This window comes from Gigantopelta aegis, chromosome 4 (genome assembly GCF_016097555.1).
Source record: "Gigantopelta aegis isolate Gae_Host chromosome 4, Gae_host_genome, whole genome shotgun sequence".
Taxonomy (NCBI): Eukaryota; Metazoa; Mollusca; class Gastropoda; order Neomphalida; family Peltospiridae; genus Gigantopelta; species Gigantopelta aegis.
In genome coordinates, this window is record NC_054702.1 from 89761299 (window position 1) to 89789226 (window position 27928).

General features: G+C 34.1%; 1 protein-coding gene across 3 annotated transcripts; it reads left to right on the top strand.

Annotated features, from left to right (window-relative positions):
- Positions 1–906: 906 nt before the first annotated feature.
- Positions 907–26105, top strand: LOC121371372 (dnaJ-like protein 60). 3 transcript variants are annotated; one of them, XR_005957793.1, is made up of 9 exons: positions 907–1191; positions 2655–2750; positions 3170–3263; positions 5059–5270; positions 6764–6964; positions 7527–7613; positions 8910–8998; positions 23519–23713; positions 24806–26105. XR_005957793.1 is itself a non-coding variant. In XM_041497206.1 (8 exons), the coding sequence occupies exons 2-7, from the start codon at positions 2674–2676 to the stop codon at positions 8992–8994; spliced, it is 756 nt and encodes a 251-aa protein (XP_041353140.1). In that variant the 5' UTR covers positions 933–1213; positions 2655–2673; the 3' UTR covers positions 8995–8998; positions 24806–26105. The 3 variants fall into 3 exon arrangements, 2 of the variants coding, with proteins under 2 accessions (XP_041353140.1, XP_041353139.1); XM_041497206.1 differs by lacking the exon at positions 23519–23713 and having other exon boundaries at positions 933–1213; XM_041497205.1 differs by lacking the exon at positions 23519–23713 and having other exon boundaries at positions 940–1191.
- The last annotated feature ends 1823 nt before the right edge of the window (positions 26106–27928 follow it).

Genomic DNA, 27928 nt, shown 5'->3' on the forward strand with positions numbered 1-27928 from the left:
CAAATGACGTCATGCAATTGTTAGAAGCTTGGAAACGAAGTTTGGCTACCCAATGTGACAGCATAAACATCGATCTAAGAATCGTTGGGCTCTAGCTGGTACGAAAATAAAACCATGGACTTCATATCCTACAGGACACAGAGCTCTACCCACTATAGTGTGGGAGCAAAGTGAGATTTAATTGTTGCGAGAGTTCCAAACGGTTTGAGGTGTAGACGGACCCCAACTGACCACAGAAACCCAATTCTAGTGAGGGAGTAAATAGGGGGCGCGACTGAAATGACCTGCTCTCTTACAGTCACGGTACTCGGGCTAGCTAACGGTATGCGCTCCCTACCCAAAACATTTTAAAAAAAGAAGAAAAAAGGTCAATTGGTGCAGGGAATGATTTTGAACATTACGACCATCATAGCATACACAGTGCCTGTTTTCAATTGTTTGTTCAATACCACATGTAGCTTAAAACAAAACATGTGCCAACATGAATCAGAAACGGGGTCTGAATCCTAACGTTTCACAAAGGGGTCTCGGCACCCCTGTGATCCCAGCGTCCATCCTTGGATTCGCCCCTATATTAGACTGGTGGGAATTGGTGAATTAAAAAAAAAGAAAAAAGGAACTCTCGAGGGTTCCCTGAAATTCTTAAAATCCTAGGTTAAAATCTGTGTCATCTGACACATTTTGGAGGAAACGCAATGTTCCATGTGAAGAAAACAGCTGATCCGAGGAGAATTCCCACTCCCGATTAGAAAAAGAAAGTATGTTCAATGTCGACATGCGGACATTCCTTTACTGAAAGACGTCACATGTGTGTTCGTACCAAATGGACAACGGTCGGCGGATAACGTGTACGGAAGCAGGTGCAATAAAAATAAAACGGATAAATCTGACCGAGGCCTTATGACAAACGTTAGAGTGGCGCGAAATAGACGTATACGGCGAGTGATCAACAAACGCCGCAAATAAGTATTTTAGAACGACTGGTGTGTTGTTACTTGTTGGCTACGGTAAAAACGTAGTTGTCTAAAGCGTAGCAAAAGTGGATTTTAACCACTGAGAAACGAAAGTCGACTGTTAGTAGGCCTAGGACGAGTCAAGTGGCAAGGATATTTTTTGGAAGTCCCATCGTTAGTCAGTGTGGATGTAGTTGCCACATTATGTAATTCCATAATTTCGATAGCCATAGAAGAGGTAACATAACGTTTTAGTATAGGTATAATATTTCAGCTTCAAATTTGCTTACTGAAAAACTGAGATTACGCAAAAGAATATCAAGGGCAGATAACTTGTTATAGCTTGTATTTGTGTTGGCACGTTTCGCGTTTAAATTACTTGCTTTGATTAAATCGTGACTGTCATACGTATATTTTAAATTTTTAAAGTATATTATTGACATATTGAGTTGAACATGTCTTTGATCTAATTGGATATGTGTTAAAGTTATTGCTAAGCAGTATGTCATTGTGACTGTCAGACAATTGTTCATATCATGATCATGAACCCACATGCGGTGACATGGCCGGTGGTTCACTTATTACACTAATTTAACTCTCATCTGCCTATTCTATGTCCTGGTTAGAGGTTGCTTGTTAGTGTTTGTGAAGAAAGATGTCAGTATATTGGAACCCTTCACTGTATATATCCACTAGGGTTATTAACCTTAACCATGATGGCTTAGGCGGGTAACACTAACAGGTCATGTTGACCTTATTGCTGTATACAGTTACGGTTAAAGGACACGGTTTTAGCACAAAACTACCCATGGCGGAGGGCAATATGACCCGATCAAGGGGCAAAACAACTCGGTGTGAACTGGTTTAAAGCGAAATGATCCTTTAGGCCTAACTGGTGTGTCATTCGGAATATATTTGTCTTTAAAAAACTACATTATTAATTTATTATTTTGATATTTTATTTAATCTTTTATTTTAACTGACATTTTAAGAACAGACCTTTAGAAGTATTTGACCTGCATGCATTATAATTGCACTGGATTTTTTTAAAAGGAAAAAACATGACTCTTGCCACTATTATAGGTCATTTTAGAAACAAAATAATATAAAACTAACATGAAAATAAGGTTGTAACACCAAAATACACAGAAACAAACGACAAGTCTTAGAATAATGCTGACATCTATAACCTGTATTATTCTTATGTAATTTTTGTTTTTGTTACTTGTCATTGATCAAATATTTGTAAACGTTTTAAAAGCAATAAAATTTTCATATTACATGTACACTAAGCTGAATATAATATATATATACAGGGCTAGCTCTGACATTTGCCAATTGTGAATTAAAAAAACAATTGGCAAATTTTATTTTAATTTAGTGAAATAATTTCATGAAATCATTGATATTTTGTTACAAGATAAATTAGTTTGTGCAGTTTTTAAAGTTTAATAGATCATTTTGCCAAATTTTCTGCTGACCCAGAGCTAGTCGTGCTAAGATAATATATAGGTCTGTGAAAGTCAATTTAAAGTCATGTGCTTTTTAACACGCTTTTATTTAATAATTAGTACATATTCCACAGGATATTTGTGATTATGAATTGAATTATTCATTTATGAATATCTTTTAGATGAAGAAAAAAGGTTTTGTCATGGTATGCATTTTTGTGAAAATATATTTTTTAATTTTACATTGTAGATACATTTTAATCTAAGTTATGCCATATTCTCGTCTGTTCTCTGAGCATATTGACCCAGAACAAGAGAAACATCATTTGCAGATCCAGCAAAATAGGTAAATTGTTTCAATCATGTTACATATTTCCATATCATTTTAAATAAAAACTAATTTCAGATTCTTAGTTTTGTAATATGAAGACTTTGGTTGACATAGTTGCAACATAATGTTTGTTAAATTATTTTTAATGTACATTTATTATGTAAATTTTAATTTCATCTCATATACATTTTTTTCTCACTGACTGGCAACTTATAATAAAGTGAAATGGACGGGACAAAGCAATATATAGTTGGATTAAAAATATAAGCAAGAAATGTATTGGATTATAAAGTTTTAACAAAAAAGATGTTTAAAATGTTCATAAAATCAAAATTATATACTTTACAATTTATAAAATATTTTCCAGTGAAATTTTATAACTTCACAGGTGATTTTTGTAAGTATTATAAAGATATTTTTACTTCACATTTTAGATGTTGTTCTCGTACTCATTATGAAGTTCTTGGAATAAATAAGAGTGCTACATCAAAGGAAATCAGACAGTCCTTCATTAAACTTTCAAAGAAGGTACAATACATGTACTAATCATTTCATTTTGACTTATATTTCGTGCTTATGTCCATTTAACGTTTAAGAACAGTGTCCTCAGATTTCTAGGCTATCTGTCCAGGACTGTAAATAATTCTGTAATACTATTGATTAAGTAGGATGTCCCATCTAAAATCACAGAACTGACCAATTATGTACATGTAGTTTCAAAATGAAAATATCACTTGGTTATCGTGGATGATCGTTTCTGCTCAAACATCACTAGGTCTACTAGTATAGATGTTTTTCTTTGGATTTTAGCAGCTATGGTAAACATACTGTAACTCCATTTTGTTCTGTTAATGCACATTGAAATATGTTTAGTTAAATAGTTTATTATATTGTCAGAACATTTATGTTGTTTTACAAGCCAGACTGATCAAACATTGCACATATAATTTCGTTCTTCGTACATGATCAAACTGGCAAGTTGTGTATTATGGCAAATGTAAACCATGATGTAATGTTCTACATTCGATCAATTAAAATAATTTTCAAGTTTACTACTATTACTGCTAAAAGTGACCAATGTTTATTGCAAAAATAGTTTATATGACAGCAGTTATACTAATTTTTAAATGGGCTGGAAATAATACAAGTTTAATGACACATTTATTGTGTTTTGCATTTAATACATTCTGTAATCAAAACTAACATTTCTTTAAAATGAAAAAAAGATGAAGGTTATACAAACTAAAATCCCTTTTCACATTAAGCAGAATTTCAGTTTGTGCAGGGCTCAAAGTCCATGTAGCAAAATCAAGAGGTTGTAATTTTCAGTTTTCTATTTTGAAAAATTTACTTTTTGTTTTTGTTTTCATTTTACCAAAGTTTCTGCTCAGTGTTTTATTACATAGGCGAAGTAACAAAGAAGTTGTAAACAGTGAAATGGCTGATTAGCAAGCAAATTGTGGTAAATTATTCAACACAGTTTAAAGGGACATTCCTTAGTTTGCAGCAATTTCTAAGATGTTATTGACTAATAGAGACTTTTTAACGATTGTAATTATATATCAAATATATTTTTCTGCATAAAACATTAGTGGCTGTATATTAAAAGTGTTTCTGATCGTTCTAATATTTGTACTAGGTTACATCTCATTTTATTTTCTAAAATATAGTTTTTTCGTACGTACGAAATTATGTGAAGACAAAATCCAGTTTGGGCTTCTTACAAATATTAAGACGACCAGAAACACATTGAATATACAGACACTGATATTCTAAACAAGAAAATGTATTTAATATGGAAGTTTAATCATATAAATATTTTATTAGTCAATAACATCTTACAATGCAGCAAACTCAGGAATGTCCCTTTAATAGCCAACAATTTGTCTAGAATGTATGGCCATGTATATTATTAATAAATTTATATTATTGTGCATATAGGGCTTTGTTAGAAAACAACATCACACATTTCTTGTTGAGTCTGTAAATGCAATAGCTGATATCTGTATACAGTGGTCCATTTGGCACATGAAAAATAATTTCCAGTTCCAGCAAAACTATTTTAGTCATTTAAAAAAAAAAATTCTGTCTTCATGCCCTATAAAGAACTTATTAATTTGCCATAATGTGTCCTCAAAAGTTCCTGTGGTGCCCTTTTGATCTAATTTCCCTCTAAGGCAATAATTGCAGTGCCCCTATTTCAAACCCTGATAATAGAAGAAAAGAAATAATGGAAAATAATGAATTGTGAAATCGATATACTTATTTTTAACAACTGTTACACATGTATGTATAAACAACAATTTTATTTTTTATTTTTCAGTTACACCCAGATATCAACAAGGACCCTAAAACTCATGAGAGATTTATCAAAATAAATGAAGCGTACTCTACTCTAATAAAGCCATCCAACCGAAAGGATTATGACCAGACTCTTGCGTACCGAGTGAAGGCTAAGCAGTATGAGGCGTCAACAGTATATGGACCACACACCTCTGGCTCTTCAAGCCGTCCAGGATTTCAACATGAAGCTGGGTAAATATTTTTATGGGCGTCTGTATTAGAAAACACAACTTAGTGTATGAATCCACTGTATGTTTAACCGATATCTATATATTTTTTTTTGATAAACAGATCTATGTACATGTTTGAATGCGAAAATACACACTTAAAGGAATGCTAAAGCAAGGCTTTTGGACTGGTGTGCATATTCAACGATACATAATGCACATTATTGCTTAATATCAACAAGTATAATCGTATAGTTAATTAATAAAACGGTTAAATGTGACAGCTATTGTATACATAACGAGCGCAGCCATTTTGTACCATCCCAGTGAGCTGGTGGTTACGTAATACCTAATGTCAGAAATTAGTCTTCGAACTGAAGAAACAAAACATACCTGATTTTTGCGGAAGCATCGCAATGTCCTGTAATAATATTCATCCCAGTAACAGCAATGTTTATATGACAATATGTGGTTTATTTTTCAATACAAAATAAACCACCATTGTCAAAGTGTTGAAATAACTATCTTATATTTTGTATATAAATTAACCCATGTACTGAAATAATAGTCAGAGTGTTTTCTTGCTTAATTGGTCTCTTCTTTCCGTGGCCTGTACCTGTGGTTCTTGATTGGCAGGTGTATATTTAGACGGTCCCTAGACACTGTGTCTAGACACACTAAAAAGACGTGCCTCTTTTATAAAGATCACATGGTATTGTGTGATAACCTCAAATCGTAATGGACTTTACCAGCTTTATTACTGTAAGTAATTCTGTAAAACCCTTGATTAAGTGGACTTTCCCATCTAAAATCACAAAACTGACCAATTACGTAGTACCAGAGAAAAGAAAATTATCACTTGGGTATCGTGAGTGGTAGTTTTTGCTTGAACGTATCCTACCAATAGGCCAAATAATTTTTTCTTTGGATTTAAGAAACACAAAAACCTATAACTCCATTTCGTTATATTGATGCAAATTGAAATATGTTTAGTTAAATAGTTTATTATACTATCAAGTCATTTATGTTGTTTTACAAGTCAGGTTGATGAAAGCGAAGCACCTTGTCGTAAATTAGAGCATTTGTTTACACTGTGCATAATAGAGAAGTTGGACCTGAGCTGATGTCACAAAATGGCTGCCCCCAGTTAGCAGGAATAATCACGGTTTTTTATTAATTCTAAAATTACGCGTTTTTCATTTGTTAAAGTGTCAGTATGTCTTGGTGGTCTGGGTATGCATCTTTCTAACACATAAGGCTCTTGTTGGAGTTTAGTCTACCTTTAACATGCAACATATTTCGACTTGAAAATTGCAGTCAGTAAAACACTGGTTTTACCACCTGAATTTTAGTTGAGATCCAGTTAGATTCATTCTTGCAAATATGTGGAATTAGAATATTTATTTAAGTGAAGTTTTGAACAGGATATTTTTTTTTCCAGTTATTGACAAATTACAAAAAAAAATGTAATTTTTATAATATAATGTTTAATTTTCACAATATATGTTTTAATTTCAGAGCTGATGAAGGCCAGTTCTACTATGATGAAACATTGTGGCACTGGAGAGACCAAGCAGAAGACAAAAATTATGAACAGCAAGCTGAGCAACGTGGTTACTATGGCTTCAAGGGCATAAACAGGATTGCCAATCACAGGATTGTTCTCGGATGTTTGGGACTAATTATTTTTGGTGGAATGATGCACTACTTCACATTTTAGTAAGTATATTATTTTAACATATTTTAACAATTTTATAACTTTATGCTGCTGTTCTGTTGTGTGCAGGTATAAGTCAGTTTTCAATTTTGGAGTTTGAAAAGTACCGTACACAATAGCTGTCTCTTTCTCTTTACCCTCTTTCTCTTTACCCTCTGTCTCTTTGTCTCTGTCTCTCTCTCAGTTGACAATATGTTGAAATAGCAAATAGCCTTACAGTGTAGTTTAAAATATGCTACGGTTTTGTAAAACAAATATTCCGTTCCTTTCCAATCATCCTTATTGTCTGATTCCATCCAATGATCCATAACTATTAAAAGCTGTGGTATGTGACTATCCTGTTTGTGGGGAAGTGCATATTACGGTAATCAGTGGGTTTCTTCTCTAACTATAGACCACATTGTTTAAATGATATGGAGTGTCGTGAACAAAATATTCTTTCCCTGATCCACCACATTCATCTTTTGTAAAAAAAAATATAAAAAAATAAGCTCATTAAAGGTTGTGACAACTAATAATAGTTTCACTGTCTTCATTTTGCTTGTTTCTGATTATATTTTTCAGCCAAAGTAGAAGTCGACAAGTAGAAAAAATGAATGAAAGAGACCAGAAGCTTGCAGCCTACCATACTTCGGCCAGGAAAGATGCTAAGTAGGGATATACACTTAATTTGGTTATGATGTGTTTTAAGCACTATATATTTATGAATGAAGTAGAATGAAACAGATTACCACCATTCTCCCAAAGTTGTGTAATTTCATGTTTACCATCAAATTAAAAACGATTGTTCAATACTGTTTCTTACATTTCCAGTTCCAGCAAAATTGTTTCAGTCATTTTTATTTTATTAAATATTTATGCATTTTTTTAATGCATTTATTTTATTCATTTATTATGTCCCATAAAGTACATCTTAATTTACCATTCTACACCTTATTGTGTCTTAGTGTGCCCTCAACTTTGCTCTGGTGCCCTCCTGATCCCATGCCCCTCTAAGACAACAATTGTAGTGCCCCTCTTTCAACAGAATTCAAGCCCTACTGATTGTCTGCTTTTAAAGGGTACAATTACTTCGGTGTTCAGTTTAGAGAGGTAAACCTCAATGTTAGAAGATGTGCTAATCAAAGGACCATGAAAAATGTGTTATTTTGAGAAAATTCTCATTTATAGAGGGTCCGGTGTTGAAGACTTTTTCTGTTCCATGTTTCTAAGTACCCTATATGATAAGAGTTAACAGGTAGAATATAACATTGACAAAACTATTTTAAACATTAGGGCATCTCCATATATGGTACCTGCTAGTTTTGATATGTTTGTGTGTACCACTATTTGTGGATGGACATAAGAATATATACAGCTGTATTAATAATGAGCATTGTATAAGTTAAACTTACCTTGTTTCCGTACAACTTTCATACAAATGGAGAAATTTTGTATCAATATACATAAAAGTGGGATTCATTTGGTCTCTCATTCTATTACTAATAAGTATGAGAGTATTACATTGTAACAAAATTACTAATACAAAAGCTAAGTTTCATAAATAAGCAATGCTTAAATCAGAAAATCCCAAATGTATCTCAAAATACAAAATGTAATTGGTAAATTCATTTGATATTTGACAACATAATTTGAAAGGTTGGGTAATTATTTAGTGAACGAAACTGGGAAGCTAGAGCTAGTTCTGATGATAGGTACAAAATTTAATGTAATAGGGAAACAAGTTGTTCAGATCACGTCGCAATTCGCTATACAAGTTTCAGAGATCACTACACAATTTTAAAACATTAAACAGTCGAGATTTTGAAAACAAAATGTTCCCTGGGTAAGGCATTAATTTATGATTTTATAAATTATTTGATATTTATGTTTTAATACTTTAAACAGATCCATATACCAGATTATAAATGATAATACTGTTTTTTTAATTTGTATATTATGTTACAGGCGTTTTGGCAATGAGTATCAGTTGGAACGCTTGAAGGCAATTGCAGCAGCGAATAAATACACAACACAAAATGACACAGATTGACACAGTAAGTAACATTATGCTAAGCATATAAATCGTCTTAAAGCTACAATTCCACATATACGTTTTCCGTAAATCCGTAAGTCTATGAATTATAAAAATAATGTGTTTGTGTATCCATGCTATCCATGAACTGGAATCACTTTATGAGCAATTTTTCATGGGTTCACCGAAGAACGTAATCCCACAAGAAATTACGGAAGAAAGCATCTTCATCAATATGGGCAAGAAGTCTAAACTGACCGATGTTTTTACTGTAATCCTTTCGAAATTAATTTCTGTCATTATGCTTTCATGGTTATGGAAACAATCAACATATACAGATTCGCGGTTTCCCACTGTATGTACACAAAAAACGTACATATGGAAACGTAGCTTAATTAGAAGTACTGGCCTCAATGGTATAGTGGTTAAGCCATTACACTTCAGATTGGTAAGTACTGGGTTCACATCTTGATACCTGTGTCTACCCAGAGCAAGTTTTAAGGACTCGATGGAAGATACAAAGCTACCTTAGTGACATCTATCTCACTAACCACTCGCAACTAACCATTAACTCACTGTGCCAGATCTGAAATGTCATTAAATTTTTATTTATCTCATGGGATTGTAGATTATATTTTTCCCATTTGAAATAACTCTAGAGGTGTGGCAATTCACATCAATTTATTATAAAATGATATTAATGCAGTGCTCTAAAAAATATTTTTTTAAATTTGCCATTGGTGAAACCACCCACCGATGGTAATTTTGACACAACCTATGGCAGTTGTTAACATATTTACAAACTATGTGCTCTCCCCTATCAACTTCAGTTTAATAATTGCTACTACAAAGTTGTCTGTGATAAAACAATCACAGTCAAATAGCAGGCTACATGCATGTCCTTGTGCGGATAGCCTTCTGGCTAACCAAATGGGAAGATAACTGTGATATGTGGCCTGTTTACACACCAAAACAGAACACATCATTATACATGTATTGTTAAATACTAGCAGATAATATATACCAGGTGCATGCATTTTGCTGTCATCAAGGATCTTTATCAATGGCAGTAATTTTTATCCAGCAAGACAAAAGTGCCATCAGTGATGCCCCAGACATTCGGTTATTTATGTCTCAATGATGATAATTGCTGTCAGTGCTGTACTGATTCGAAAAATCCTGAAAAAGTCATGGAAAGTTATAGAATTCAGCTGTCATTTCATTTCATGTCAACTTATTTTTGTGCTTATATCCAATTACAGTTCACGCTGGCATGGGCACACACCTCAGCTATCTGGTCTGTCTGTCCAGGACAATGGGTTAGTTGTTAGTGAAAAAGAAGAGGGTGTAGTGGTCTTACATCTACCCACTGAGTCATTAAAACTCGCTCTGGGTTGGAGCCAGTACCGGGCTGTGAACCCAGTACTTTTGACTTAACCATGACACCACCGAGGCCGGTAATTCAGCTGTCAACAAATTGTGTGTACCCTAAAGGTGTATTTAGGTTGAAATTGAAGTGTATGAAATTATTAACAATTATTAGATTTTATTTACATAAAAGTACACGTGAAGATGAATGTAGGCCTACTATAAAACATTTAAAGACTCACACTTGAGGAATGGGAAGAAGCAATGTAAGTCGGATGGCTTGAAAAACTGTTAAAGGCACAGACCCTAATTTCAGCCGGTGAAAATGGACACTAAGTTTGGCTAATCTACAAACGGGTAATATATCTGGATAAAGTTATAATAGAGTGAAACTAAAGGCTGTGAGGTTTAAACAGGGATATAGCATCTAAAAATAGATCAGAGTTTAGCTCGATAACCGTTGCTTCTCAGACGAACGAGCATTTTTAGAATTATGAAAAATGTATTATGAGTATTACAAATACCTGGATGACCAGAAATGTTACGAATATATCAAAATGAATTATCTCAACTATAAAATGTAAGTAACTTCTAATTTTAAATATCAAAACAGTTCTAATAGTAAAAACTTTGTCACAATGTTTAAAAAACTAGGGTCTATCACTTTACAGAAAATAAAGATTGAATTCGATTTGGCTTGTCTGTCTGTTCTTTGTTCCTTTATTTGTCAGACATTCATCACTTTCTGTTCAATACTATATTTTAAAAAGAACATACTGTGAAATGAGCTTATATTTTCATGCTTTTGATAACAAGACATAGATTCGTGGATTGAAAAGGCAGTATTATAAATTCATATTATATGTATATAATAATACATTGGAGAGGTTGACTGCACTAGTTCAGACATTACAGAAAAATAGACCAACATGAACAAAAGTGATTTCATAGTAATTTAAGTACATTATATTTTGTACAGACAATTAGATAGGGCACCAGTCACAATTATGTTTGGGAGTTATGTCCCTTGGCGTGATAGACATTTTGTTTGGTTTTCAGTTTAATACATGTGCATACAGCAAACAACATATTTATATTTTGATATACAAGACTATTTTATGTTTTAGTTTGGGATTATTGGAGATCCATTAAGCAAAATGTTTGTGAAATAATGGAATTTATCATACCTAAGAGTAATCTGCTACTAAAGACATAAAAAAAACGTACATTTTTGTGACATTGTGCACTGCCTATGAATATGCTGAATCTTAGAAGCAGTGGTAGATCCACACTGATAAAACAAGGATAAAGTCAAGTGTAGGTTGTTCTAGATTTTAAAACCTAGGTCTGTGCTTATAAAACTTTTAGTGTCAAGACTCACATCTTTAGTGATGTCACATGCATGCAATTTGCAATGTGTTGCCATGACTTTACAGGCTCAGATTCTGTTGGTCTTGACTCTGAACTGGATAAGCACCAGGCAGGTCCACTTTTCTGAAGAGGCCTTTCTAACCCATACAAGTGACCCTATATCACATCCCCATTTATCAGTAGAAAACTCTGTTTTACTTCTGACTGTAAATACCCATATTTTTTCATAAATCTTTGCAGTTGAGCAAACTTTCTTTTATGTCCATATATCCATTTTGTTTTTACTTTTATTTTAACATATAAACATGAATGTATGTCAGGTAAAAAAATAATTAGATAATAATTTCTTTAAAAAGACATATCATTCACATAACCGAATAGTGAGTTACCACTGAAGGTAAAAAAAACATGTGAACCGAGTTCCGGTGACCCAAGAGTTTGAAATTTATTGTGCCCTGAGTCCCTGCGTCTCAGCTGCTGGTGTGCTTTGTTTTCATGTGAACATATTTCCCAGTGAACATATGCTTTAGCTGAATAAACAAAATATGTTGTCAAAAAACTCTATCAAAGTTGTAAAATGTTGTCTTCCAAGTTTTCAGATATGTAGAATATTTGTTTGAAAATTATTGAAAAGTGTCTAATTTAAACAACAGTTTATTAGTCAGATACTAAATGTTTAACAATTTGGCAAAGGGCAGGGTGAGCCCTGGGTTTCCTGCCAAATGTATTTATTAGTTCCCTACCAGTACAATTGGAGGGGCCTATAGGTTTCATCTCCGTCCATCTGTTTGTCTCTGTGCTGTTTGTCCATCTGTCCCACATATAGTTTTCACAGTGTCTGTTGATATTGAGCTGAAATTTTGTGTATAGCTTAATCATGTACTGTTACATATCACGTTTGATTTTCATGGTGATTTATCCATTTTTGGGAGAGTTATGGCCCTTGATCTTAGGAGATAAATGTATGAAAATTAGTTTTCAAGCTTTTTTCTTCCTTTTTTCAGCAATGCCTCAAGATATTGAGCTGAAATTTTTATGAATAGTTTTATCATGTTCTGTTGCAGATCAAGGGTGACTTTTATGGCAATTTACCCATTTTTCACATAGTTATGGCCCTAGACTTAGGAGACCCTTGTATGTATCAAGCTTTTTTAGTTTTTGTCAATGCCAGAAGATATTGAGATAGAATTTTGTATAGCTTTATCATGTACCATTACAGACCAAGTTTAACATTCATGGTGATTTATCCATTTTTCACAATTATGGCCCCTGAACTTAGGAGAGATGTGAACATCTGTTGGGCCAGGTAAGGGACATGTATTGTTTTATAAGTACTCTCAAAGTAATTGTTACTTTACTTTTAAAATAATCTGTGACTACATGCTTAAATCTTTTTTTTTTTTTTTTTTACCCCATTCCTTTCCTTTCCATCTTATTTGTTCCCAATCTGGCAGCTATTATCCTTAAATGTTTTTTTGCTGTCCATCTCCACATCCCAGTCCTTGACTTTCCAACTGCAGCAAGTGCTTGTCTCTTGTGGCCATCCATACCTCATACCTGGCATTTCCCATCAATTTTAGCTGTGGAAGTGGTTTGACCACTTCGAAGAGTGTTCAAAGATTACTACTTCTGGCATTGTTATGAGGCTTTTGTAACCACCTACTCTACTCTCTTCCTACCGGTGGTTGTTAGTGCTGTGGGTCAGACCAGCTTTATTAACGGCAGAGGACGATGATGCCAGGTGGGTACAGGGAAGTACACAGACACCCATAGAGGAAGTTAACACTGGTAGGTGATGGTATGGACAGCTCAAAAGATGAGTTGCACAAAACTAAAAGAACATGGTCGAAACAGATTGACATAATGGGAGAAATTGTTGTGTTTTTTTTTTAAGAGAATGATAGGCAGAGGGTGAAAGATAAAAAATTAATGAAAGTGTGAGCCAACATTTATGAAATTTGAACCACTGTTGTTAGCTTGACAGCTCAGCAGCTTATTCACTGGACCACAGAGCTCATTGAAATATTACATAATTATTGCAAATAATTTCTTTCACTAATACAACAAATTATTTTATAGGCGGGAATTTGTCCAGGTTGCTAGCTTACCACGTGACTGTGAAATTAAGAATACCTTACAGTACTTTGCTCTTGGCAGAATTCTTGAGTGTTAAAGAAAAAAAGTTTGTTTTGTTTAGCGTTACCACTAATTAATTAAATATCAACTACTGGATTTCAAATATTTGAACATTCTGACACATAGTCATCATATGAAACCCGCTACATTTTTCAATTAGCAGCAATGGATCTTTTATATGCATTTTTCCACAGACAGGAAGCACATTCCACATGATTGAACATTATTACATTTCTTGTTATATTTTCATACAGCTTCACACAGTTAGTTCCAGATGTTTAAGTGGTCATTGGGGTCTGTTTTTTAGACAAATCAATTTGTCATGAAAATAGGATTTTTAGCTAACCTGGTCTAAAGGGCCATGAGAACTTGCATCATGGTACAGTGTCTGGCTCCAATGTGCCGTATCCGTCAATGTTTCACATTTTTAATTTATACTCCAGTTCCACCAGGCAGGTTTCAACTAGATTTTATCCGAATGATCCTTTCATGGCCCTGACCAAGTTTTGTTATTTTTCTAGCTAATTCAAAATCCAAGATGGCCACTCTGGCCTCTTATTAACTGAGACAATGATTACTTCTTCTCAAGTTGCACCAGGCAGGTTTCAACCAAACTCTGTTCATATGATCCTCTCATGGCCCTGACCAAGTGTTGTTATATTTTGAGCTAATTCAAAATCCAAGATGGCTGCCCTGGCCTCTGATTTACTGAGACATTTTTTTACTTCTCCTCTAGTTTCATCAAACTTGGTACAAATAATCCTATTGTGGTCCTGACCAAATGTTGTTATTTTTTTCAAGCTGATATAAAATCGAAGATGGTCACCCTGGAGACATTTTCGACTTTTTCTCAAGTTCCATCAGACAGGTTTCAACCAAAGTTGGTCCAAATGATCCTCTCATAGCCCTGACCAAGTGTTACTTTTAATGCCAATTTAAAACCCAAGATCACCACCCTGGACCAATGATTGACTGAGACCAGATTTCAAACAAATGTGGATTCAAATTATTCTCTCAAGGCTCTTACAAAGTGTTGTTATTTTTTTGGTCACTTCAACCAAACGTGGTCCAAAAGATCTTCTCGTGGTCCTGCTAATGTTGTTATTTAGGGGGCCAATTCAAAATCCAGTACATAGCCATCATGTTTCATCATGCATACTTGGATAAACAGTTTTCTCATGGCATGACCAAGTGTTATTTTTCGCGATGATTTGAAAATCTAATATGGCTGCTCTAGCCTCTGATTGGCTAAAGCATTTTTGACTTGTCCTCAAGTTCCAGCATGCAGATTTCCACTAAAGCAGGACAAATGATACTCTCATGACTCTGACCATCACCAATTTACATCTTCATTTTATTCCCTAATTATGTCAGTTTAATCCATGGTTTGATTTATTCATAATATGTTCTGAAAGTACGCCAGCTATCACACACATTTTTATCTTCCCTGTATAAAGTAAAAGGTGAGATGTAGGTATTATATTCCCGATGGCAATGGTGGTGACAGTGTCAACTTTTGCATTAAAGTTTAATGATAATTTTCGTGTTTAGATCAGTTTGTCACAAACTATAAGTCCTAGTCAATGAAGCTTGGTTTATAGATGCACCTATGAATGTTCATCACAGTGTCACAAACTATAAGTCCTAGTCAATGAAGCTTGGTTTATAGATGCACCTATGAATGTTCATCACAGTGAACCAAAAGTGTTCATGGTAGGTGAGACATTTAATTCTGTAGAATTCTTGTTTAATAAACTATTTTAAGAGCAACAAACTTAATTTTTAATGATCACTTGTAAAATAATTGTTAATAAATGTATCATAAAAAGAAAAACTAAAGGACAAAACTGTATTTTAACTAGAAAACAAAAATACAATTTGTTTACCATTTTACAACACCCATGATAGTGTGTGTATGGTCTGAGGTAGCCCTTTCACACACATCGCATGATGCACTGTGTTTGACTGAAATACCTTGCCATATCATCGGGATTCCCAGCAGAATGCAAGCTACAAAAATGCTGATGTGGCATTTTAAAAGCTCAAATTAAACTGCTATTCATTCACAAATTGAAAAACGGTGCATTGGACCATGAGCCCAAAACAGCAAATATCGTGAACCATGATTAATTGTCGTGCTCAGTGGCAGAGCATTACAGTGATGATGTTCTCAAATTACATGTAATTATATCAAGATATTAAATGGATTAATTTGTGGTTTGGCATGTAGTATCCTATTATGTAATGCAAAAATATGAGAGAAAAAAAGAACAAATAGGAATACTAATCATACATTGAATTGATGTCAATTTTTTTTCAAACAGGTTTATTTATAATCTGCAGAGTATAAATACAAGTAAAACATTGACTACATATATATTTAAATACTATGTGAATGACTGTGATGATTAACTGGTTGTTTATGTTGCTTTGTATTCCAACCTGTATGTATTATTTTCTTTTATTACTCCAGTAGGCACTCATAACAGGGAAAAATAAAAATCATAATTTCTCACTGAGAAATTATCATACATTGGTCTAACAAACAATACTACTGGATGATTTGACGCTTACAAATCAATGACCTTGTCGGTACTAAATGTGACATCATCACAATTTGGCAAACATACACAATGATGTCATGTAGTTTAAAGAGTTTGGATTTACAGCTGTCTGTTTTTGGTGTTAAATTTATAACAAAATGTCATTTTAATGCAGTTAATCATACATTTTGTACCAGAATAAAGAGAACTTTTGTTTTTGAAAATTATCTATAAATGTGATTAAATTACAAAGTTATAGCAATACTCAGAACAGTGCGTAAAGTGGTTTATATCATTTTAGAGACTTTTAGAGAGAAAAAATAGCTCAGGTAATAAATAGAATAACAAACTCTGTACCAGTTATTATCAAATTTATGTCACTCATGAAATAATTTTTATTTGTCACTCACTAAAGGTAGTACTAAACCAAATAACTTCCGGCTGGGTCAAAGTTCGAGGTGCACCGAACTTTTGATAGAGAAGTGAACACCACAAGTCCTGTGATTGGTTATAAATGTGAGTGTGTTGGTTGTGAAAAAGAATAGTTTCATCTGGGTAAAAAAAATGTGCAATTTTATTTCATCTAGTACCAATGTGTCAAGTAGCCTTGTGCTTGAAACATGTATGGGGTACCTGTAAAAAAAAGTACTAGAATTTTGTGCAAACTAGGGTAGTCATAGACGCTACACGTTATCTCAGAAACGAGCAGCTTGACCCCCATTTTTTTCTGATTCACTTTAAGTGTAAGGGGCGGTAGTATTTATATCCGTGGCGTTTATGTCGGTTGATACGTTGCAGGTAGGAGTTTTAGCCACATATGTTACTATTGTCGTCTATGGGATTTGATTTGGTAGTATACACCCTAAAGCTTGTGACAACTGAAAATTATTTCACTCTGAACATAAATTTCATAATAACTGGTAACTTGTTTATTATCCTCTATATAAATGCTTGGATTAGTCAAACTGATAGAATGTGATTTAGAAATCTTTTATTAACTCAGTCTCATTTGGTAGTGTTTACACCCAGATGGAAACATGTGTGGAACCTTGACACCAATAAACAAACATGACTGAACACAAACCAAACCAACTGAACCAGAGTGCAATAATGCCAACAACACAAATGGTTATTTAATATTATTATCTCATGCATATTCTGCATGACTTCCAATTGGTTAATGTTGAGTCATGTGTGATTCAATTTGAGATCATATTGCACCACTCTGTGGTTTTGCGAACCAATAAATCAATATATTGCACTATTTCCAGTGTAAAATGGGGAATCCCCTTTCGATTTTATTAACAGAATAAAAAAATTGTAGCATCTTAAAGATAATGATGTAGTGTGTCACGAATGTCATCATTGTGCAAAACTTATAGTTCTTGCTGGATTGCACAGTAAACTTGCTTGTATATAATGTGTAGGGTTTTTTTTTTTTTTGGCATTGTGATGAGACCAATATAATGTTTTAAGGAGTGCAAAAATTAATATTGATTCTGGGCATATTATTATTATTATTATTATTATTATTTTGCTTCATAAAACATATTGATCTCATTATAATACCATAATTGCTTAATACAGTATCCTACAATATATCAAATTTAAGGATGTGATGTGGCTCAATGGTAGAGCAGTTTCTGAAGTGCAGTGGGTTGTAGGATCAATCCCCATTAATGGATTTATGCTCACTTGTTCTCCAAACTCTAAACAAAATTAACATGCCCATATTCATTCAAGGTTCAGGCATGTTCACCCTGGGCCCAGTTTTAGGCAGGTCCAGTAGCTTGGTCCACGGCAGAAGAGGTGCCAACCAGTTTCCTGTAACTAGTATATTAACGGCCATTATTGGGTAGGATTAGCCGTTTGAAGTAAATATCTGTAAAAGTCACACTAAAAAGGATGTTCACATACAATCCATAATCATACATTGATGTCTGTGACCTCATGAGCCCAGGAGATCTAGAAATGAATCAATGGCATGATGGCATAATTTGTTCACTGAAAACAACAACCCACTTTTATCTTGATCTGTTTGGTTCAGTCCTTTCAGCATCAAAATGTTGAGGTTTAGAACTTTTCATGAGAATTTACTGAGTATGATTATTATTATTGCTAAATGTTATTAGCACAGTCCTAAATGTTTTAGTCATTCTGTATAAAATTAGCAATAACCTCATTTGTCTATTGTCAGCTAAGCTGAGCCCTGATGTAACATGGAGCTATGGAGTTTAGGGGTGGGAGTGGGAGGCATGGTTTTCTTACTCATGTTATGGGGCAAAAGGCAAATATACATTTTGGAAGGTGGGCATAGCCTACATACTCCCCTGGTTACACTAGTGAATGGAGAATGTTTTCAACACTAGTGAATGGAGAATGTTTTTGAAAACTTTATATGTAAAAAATATACTTTTAGATACTGACCGTGTAAAGTGAAATATTTTTTAAGCAGCCGCCTAAGAGGAAAGAAAAATGTGGCCTGTTAGGACAGATTAGTTATTATTATGGTTTAGTCTGTACTATGTTACGGTAGTTTAAAAAAAACCCAGTGATTTACCTTTTAAGACAAGTTACTGCATATAATCTAAGTTAGTCTGTTCTATACTGAGAGGCATAAATAACACGATGGCTATTTCACTGAATAATCTTCTATAGAAATGTCGAATCATATATATTAAGTATGTGGACAAATAATATATTGGTAATAATTGTAAGTGAAAGAGGATTTTGTTCAAATCAGAGAAAAAATTGAATAAAATGAGTTTTCAGCAAAAAGCATAACTGGTGTGTTTATTACAATACAATATTGTATATGAATTTTTTTTGCATGTGCATTGCCTGCTCTTGTCTCCCCAAAAGCAACAATTTTTTTGTGTTTTCTGTCTTTTTTAATATGCCATGGTAAGTAATGTTTAAAAAAGTGCTGTTTTATTGCCAAAAAACTCAGTTGTGTTTTTTGTTTAAAACCACATTTTAAATTTTTTAAATCCCGATTTGAACAATATCTTCTTTCAGTTGCAGTTGTTACCATTATATCATGTGTCTGCATGCCTAATACTGATGACAATATTTCTATAAGAAAATATCAGCGAAATACCCAATGCGTTATTTATGCCTCTCAGTATATATTAAATTCAGGAAAATAGTGTGGTAGCCTATTAAGACAGGTGGCTGCTTAAACAGGTTAGTCTGTACTGTTAAGTTCAGAAGACTAGTAAGGTGGTCTGTTAAAAGATTAATACAGGTCAGTTTGTTGTATGTTAGTTAAAGTTTGTTTTGTTTAATGACACCACTAGAGCACATTGATATATTAATCATCGGCTATTGGATGTCAAACATTTGGTAATTCTGACTCGTAGTCAACAGAGGAAACGTGCTACATTTTCTTAATGCAGCAAGGGACTTTTATATGCATTTTCTCACAGACAGGAAAGCACATACCATGGCCTTTGACCAGTTATGGTGCACTGGTTGGAAGGAGAAAAAAACCCAATCAGTTGAATGGATCCTCTGAGGTGGTTCAATCCTGCGACACAAGCACCTCAAGCGAGTGCTCAACTGACTCCTGCCCCTTGTAATATATTAGATTCTATAGAGTAGTAATATGGTATTTTAAGACAGGTGGCTGCCTAAAACAGATGGCTAGACTTGCAGGTTTAACTATAAATTTTACATTTTGTTTTTTATAGCGATAAAATTTTATTAATTGATTAATTTAAAAACTCTTTAACTGTGATAGTTTTCAAAATGTTTTCAGATGTTACATATTGTTCTGTGTTACAACCATAGTTATAAATAATTTGTGCTTTAATTAAATTAACTAATCAATCAATCAATCAATCACGGTGCGTTAAAACTGTGAAGAGAAAGCTTTGAGGGAGGTTAAATCCAGATTTATTACTACCACAAGCCATGGATTAGCTGTTGTGTTGAATGAGCTGATAAGACATTCAGGCTGTACCATTGAAATAAGTCATCATTCATGGGACACGTGAAATACAAGATTGTTCTACCGCATTGTGGCCAGGTGTTCACTTGAATCAAGTGGCCATTTGTGTGAGTTGACATTCGTTTGTGCTACAATGGACTGGCAATCTCTCAGCCCATGTAGTGTGTCATTGACACTTGTCACTGAGCCTCTCAACGCTGCTGTTTACCTGTTGATTTGAGAAACCACAAAATCTTTTACAGCTCCCTGATCCGTCGTATAATGTAGCCCAGGTGGGGGCTGCATAATACCACTTAAGTGGAAGGATTTTTGTTACTATAGAATAAAGTGCATATTTACTTTCAATTGCCCTTTCACACGGAATAGGTGTCCCGTTTTATGAACACTACGTTAGCTGCGATAACGAGAAAGAGGTGGCCACCTTAACACGTGCATGGTCTGTATGGTGGAGTATTTGATGCAGGAATTCGTCTCAAAGTGATATGAAGTAGTTGTGTAAGATTTTGTCTCATCTCCCAGGCACATGCCAAATCAGGCCCTAGATTGTGTGATCCTGTTCAAATGTTACAATGGAATTTTTATGGGCCATTTAATAGGTTTTGATATGTCAGGTGTTGGGTGGTGAAATATTGGTCAAACAGTCTCGGAATATGTGCAAACACACACGCACACCTGCAGAATGTTTTAATAATATTTTTTTCTTTTCATGTTTTATTGTGGTAAAGAAAGATTTATTATTGTGTATTGGTTTACCTGCACATGTAGGACTCAAGTTTTGAGATTCGTCTTATTTGATTAGTTTGAGAATTTAATATGTACCTATTAAAATTTGCAAAATGGAATAAAAAAAAGAGAGACTTACATTATCCATTTGTGATAGTATTGTAAGGGTAGCATTTGGTGGGTTTTATAGTGGTAGAGTGTAGTGATATGTTGTAATGATCAATTATAATTGAAATGGCTTTACCAATATGACGATGATCATAAAAATGCATAATCAATTGTGGGAAAGTAAAGTAAAGTAAAGGATAGCACAAACCATGGCCTTTTTTGAACCAGTTATGGATCACTGGTTGGTGCAGTGGTTTACACCTATCCATTGAGCCTTGCAGAGCACTCACTTAGGGTTTGAAGTCGGTATCTGGATTAAAAATCCCATGCCTCGACTGGGATCCGAACCCAGTACCTACCAGCCTGTAGACCGATGGTCTAACCACGATGCCACTGAGGCTGGTCCAATTGTGGGAAATGTTAACTAATTGTTCCAAAAGTTTATATGCAGGCGTGTGGCCTTGTTTTCATGTGTACCTAAAGAAAACAGATATTGAATCTGTATTAAATGTAAAATTTGAAAAGGCTTTGCTGGTGAACAGGACATAGGTGCATAGTCCTAATGTAAAACTTTCTTAAGTTTATATTATTCTAACCGATAGTATAATTGATAGTTGATCGGTTGGTGCAAACTAATTATAACCAATGATCAGTGATGAAATTCCCACCGATTGCCAACTCTAGTAGAGCGTGCACCTGAGGTGTAATTTAAGGATTGACACCAGGCATGTGTGTCAGAAATTGTGCACGGTGGGGGGTCTAGACTGGCAAGTGAAGTTTATAGGGTTATGTTCCAGGACTTGAAATAGAAAGTAAAGTATAACTTGCTGTTATTTGTTTTTAAATAGCAGGTCAAAAGAAATATGGCCTGCTGAAAATAAGGCAGGGGAGGGTTTGAGATAGTGTGTGAAAAATTAAGACTTCTTAGATGTATTTTAGAGCATTATGGAATTAAAATAGAACAGAAAGAAAGAAATGTTTTATTTAACGATGCACTCAACACATTTTATTTATGGTTATATGGCGTCAGACATATGGTTATGGACCACACAGATTTTGAGAGGAAACCCACTGTCGCCACCACATGGGCTACTCTTTCTGATTAGCAGTAAGGGATCTTTTATTTGCGCTTCCCACAGGCAGGATAGCACAAACCATGACCATTGTTGAACCAGTTATGGATCACTGGTCGGTGCAAGTGGTTTACACCTACCCATTGAGCCTTGCGGAGAACTCTCAGGGTTTGGAGTCGGTATCTGGATTAAAAATCACATGCCTCGACTGGGATCCAAACCCAGTACCTACCAGCCTGTAGACCGATGGCCTAACCATGATGCCACCGAGGCCGGTTTTAAAAATAAAATAGAACAGAATCACAAGCTAAATAGTAAATGAGATAGTCATACATACATCTCTTGACCTGCAGTTTTTTGCTGGTTTTAGCAGGTAAATTTCTGGTCCACCTGCTAGGTGTAAAAAAAAAATGACTGTTTTTAGCAGACCACTTTTTCAAGCCCTGTACTACCTCGGAAAATACATTTAAAAATTAGAAAATGTTCTTGGAGCTGGGGTAGGGGAATGGTTGGGGGGTGGGGGGTCACCTGGGGACACCTTCAGCGTACAAAATTTTTGTTTCATTTGAACAAGTGATATAAAGCATGAAAATCCAAGGCAGTAGTGTGTGCTGTCCTGTCAGTAAGAAAAAAAAACCCCATTTAAAAGACCCATTTCATGTAACTGGAATGAGTATCTTGCATGTTTGCATCAATAGAAGGTTGCCTTTGTTACACCAACCCATTAATTCAGGCCGACAGCCCAGGAATGCAACAGAGTTGCATGCCAAAGACAGCATGTGTGAATATTAGTTAAATATAAATATGAAAATATGTCTTATCGTCCCCCAAGTAAACCTCTGTAAATCTACCTCTCCATTATACTGACTGATGTGTGTTGTATAGGCACTCAAGTGTTACTCCTTGCGACATGCAGGGTAGTTGGCAGTAGTCATTTATCCGGTTATAAATCATCGTGTATAGAAAGTATAACTTTTCATCCCAGAATTTGTCACTTATTGAAATTCGCAGTTGGATATAGCTATAGACCCCATTGTCCTCGTCTTAATGTGAAATTACTGATGCAAGATGTGGAAAATTTGAGCTCCCTTAGAAAGATATATATCACTTGAAAGTATTTAATGTATATTTAGACATACTTTAGACCTTGCCTGTGCATTGTATCCATCAGCATGAATCAAATTTTTATTGACTGAAATGAGAGCCACACTGTTTGCCATCACACAAAACCATGAAGACGTTTTTATTGTTAGTGTTTCCATCCACAGGTCGTCCGTATTGACTGGTAACTTCTTTATAGTGTGCATCTGGTGTGGCTGTAGGCCCATACATAGATCACCATTCTCTTCCAACACCCTATGTTCCTAGACGAGATCTTTTGAGACTTAAATAATAAAAGAATGACTCTCACCACCCACCATCACCACAGAAAAGAAAAACAGAAAGACACACCCACTAATCTGGTATTGATCTTATTTCATGTAAATTAAAGGGACATTCCTGAGTTTGCTGCAATTTTTAATCTGTTATCGACTAACAGATACTTTTTAACAAATTGTAATTACATATCAAATTTTTCTGCATAAAACATTAGTGGCTGCAGGACTAGCTCTGGGTGAGAAAAATATTTTGCCAAATTGTCTATTCAACTTGAAAAATTGCAGAAAATCAAGTTATTTTCTAAAAAATGTCAATATACCATTATTTGGCCAAATTAAAATAAAATTCACCAACTGCTTTCACAATTCGCAATTGGCGAATTTGTTGAGTGACAGAGCTAGCCCTGGGCTGTATATTACTATATATGTGTTTCTGATCATTCTAATATTTGTACTAGGTTAAATTTCATTTTATTTCCTAAAATATTTTTTTTCATATGTATGAAATTATTTGAATACAAAATCCAGTTTAGGCTTCTTACAAATATTAAGATGACCAGAAACACATTGAATATACAGACACTAATATTCTAAACAAGAAAATATATTTACCATGTAAGTTTAATTGTAGAAATATTTTATTAGTCTGAAACATCTTACAATGCAGCAAACTCAGGAATGTCCCTTTAAATAACTGGTGATTTATTATGAAAGTTGCTATTGGAGAATTTGGGGAAATATTAAGCTGTGTTTTTGATACTTGTGGCTGTATGAACATATTGAGCTGTCTTTTGATGACTCTGGAGTTCCTGGCTGTCAATGCAGTACTTAGTCACAATGAGCATAATTATATACTGACGTCCAAAAGAAACTATACCAAGAACAATTTATTTAATTTCCTTTATTGGAAATAAAATGGTGGTTAAATAAATTTCTGCTTTCATGGATTGAAATTTTGTTCCCAACATGCCAAAACACCACTCTCCAAAATGCCAAAACACCACTCTCATTAATGTATATATTTTAAACATGCATGTTTTTCTTCAGTAGTCTCTCAAGAGTGTTGGTATAATTTCTTTTGGTTGTCAGTATGTAATAAAAATAATATATTGTTTTGTTTTAGTTTATGAAATAAGTAATGTTAATTTAATAATCTTGTGGGTTTTTTTTTTTCAGGTTGTCTGGCTAGCTTGCTGTGTGTGTGATGTCTTCAACTAAATTGTATGTGCTTACCTCAAACCTATAACAAGGACAGTGTGTTCCACCAGAGAATCATTGTATTATATAAGGGATATCTGATGCATTAACTGGTTACATTTTTAATCTTCGGTTCAGTGTTGGAAGAAGAATTGTGTAATTTAATGTAACAGTTGACTTTCTGCAAGACAGTTCCTGGCAGCTGGTCATTTCGGTATTGGGATCATGTTGGTGAACATGAGTGTTTAATAAGCTGGACTTAACCTTTAATATGCCAACCATTTGTTAAAGGAATTCAACCCAATGAAAGCGAATGTAAGAGACATGACACTATAGTTTTAAGTGTTACTTGACAATGTATGAACAAATTGTACAACTTTATGTAGATAAATATTTAAAGTGTGCAATTTGGATATTATTGTAGGAAGTGTTGAGGTAGAAATTACATGATTATAATTTTGTGGAGTTTGTTGTTTAATTTGCTCATAGACTTAAAAATATCAATGATTTACTGAAATAAATATGTACAGACATTAATGTAGTCAATGTTTTTTTTTTAATCATTGTCAACTAAAACCTTTTCAAACAAAGTGTGTAGGTATGTGTATGATGTGCATTATGGCTTGTAATGTAGTTTTTACTAATTTTAATAAATACTTAACAATAACATGTAGGTCATCCTGTAACTTACACAGTGAAACCCCTCCAAACTGGACACCCATGAGACCAAGTAAATGTCCAGTTTTAAGGGGTATCCAGTTTAGAGAGATTCTATCCCCTACTGATATTTTAAAAGGGACTGGAAAATGTCCAGTATTGTGGGAATATCAGTTTACGGAGGTCTGGTTTAGAGAGATTTTGCTGTATATTCTACTTGTATGCTTATCAGACATGTACACATATCCGTACATGTTTGATGATACCTAAACTCATTTTAAAACACAAATACTCACTTTTAAAGAGTAATTTTACATGGAATTTTGTATATACATTGTCAAAATATACCGATTCTGTAAATGGATTGTGCTGGTGAGTTGCTAGTACTAGCAGCAAATCTGCAAACATATGTTATTGAAGAATTTTTTAATATTATTTTTATTATATATATAATAATATGAAACAATATTTGAATGCTCAAAGATTGAGATTTTGTGATATGAAAATGTCATATTTTCGATTATAAGGAATCCACAGTAACAACTCGGTTAACCAATTAAAAAATTTGAATCTCATTTGGAAAAATGTTGTCATGAGTGTAAAATAAAGTCTGTTGACAGAATTGTGATTTTTGCTAGTCTTTTCTGAACAGCTACATGGTAGAATTGTCTTGAAGACATTAGTTAAAAGAAACAAGTATGATTGACAATCATGGCTAGGTACAATGCTGTTGTGAAATGAAATGAAAAGAAAAAAAATATTTGTTTAATGACATCTAAATACATTTTAAACAATGTTTGGTGTGTCTTAACATCATTATTTGGGAGGGGACAACCAGGAGGCAGAGTCTCCGAGGAATGAAGGAATGTTTTATTTTAATGACTCACTTAGCACATTTTAATTATCGTTATATGGCATTGGACATATGGGCGTCTCTTTCCAATTTTTAGTTGGGAATATCGTATATGCACATTCCACAAACAGGATAGTACATACCAATACCATTGCCTTTAAAAAAAAAAAGTATTTATTTTTTAATTTTCAATAAAGTTTGGCTAGCTTTTTATTGTCAATAAAGTTGTCGTTTACATGTCCCACGCAATCTAATTAAAATTAGCTCCACTATTACATGTGGATCTAAAGACAGCCAGTTGGAGCTCATGTCCACCAATCAAAACCTTACTTGCAGAATCCTGCCAGTGATTTAAAAATAATTTGAAAACATTCCGAATTATCCTGAGTGTATACGACATGTTTCGTGTGAATTACGAATGCCTTAAAACATGTTTTATTTTATAAAATAAATAATTTGTAATGTAAAACTGAAGACTGATTTAGTTTTTTTTTTAATTTTATAAATAAATAAATAATTTTTAATGTAAAATTGAAGACTGATAACCCACCCCGTAGGCCTACGTATTGGTATGGTTCGCTGTACTGCGGCCACTAAAATAGACTCGCCCGATATTTTTAGAATTTGTATGCTCCCAAATAACGTTATAAAAGGCGAAGTGTGATTGGTCAATATTTAAATTATTATTTACAGACGAAATGTTACCTGGACATTGGGGACTACGCAGTGTTGTTAGTTTTAAATCACTGGCAGGATTCTGCAAGTACGGATTTGATTGGTGGATTTAGATCCACATGTAATAGTGGAGCTAATTTTAATTAGATTGATGTCCCACGTGTATGCTGATCCTCCTCGTGGTGCAGGGATGGCGACATTACCATCTGTTTTCTTGAGACTGACGAATACAGCTCATATTCAGTATATCTTGGCAATTTTAATAGTAGTTCTATATGCATCTGTGATAATGTTTTCAAATATGTTTTATGTCGACAATTCGGTGCCATATTGGTTTGTTTACCACAGCTCTATATATAAAGAAATTCATTGTCTGACCAAAGCGTTTATTTTTGTCTTTTTCATATTTAATATTAATATACTTCATTTTGTCTTTCATAAATTCGACTCTTTCATAGCTGTCTACATTATTTTTATGAATAATTTTGGAATTTTAAAGTGATGTTAATCTTTGACACCCAATGGCTGATTTATTTTTATTTTTTTTGTGCTGGAGTGTTGTTATATATTCATTCGTTCATTCATTCATTCACTCACTCTCTCACTCACTCATCCATGCAGTTACATGTACAGAACTGATCCTTAAATCAAATATACGCAACAGAAATTAATTGCTGTCGGTGCACGTATAGTAGAGGCAAAACAATGCAGTTCCGTGACCAATTTACCGGGACAAAGGTTTGAAGGTGTTTTTCGTATTTTCAAAGCCACCTGAATAAAAGTATCTGGGTGACCCTCTCAAACGTGTGGGCTAACTCTGCCAAGTGGCGAAATCCAAGATGGCCGCCATAGTCGCGACTAATCGCAATTAGTCTAGGCGTGAGAATGCAGCTTAATCAATGGGTTTGACGTGCACT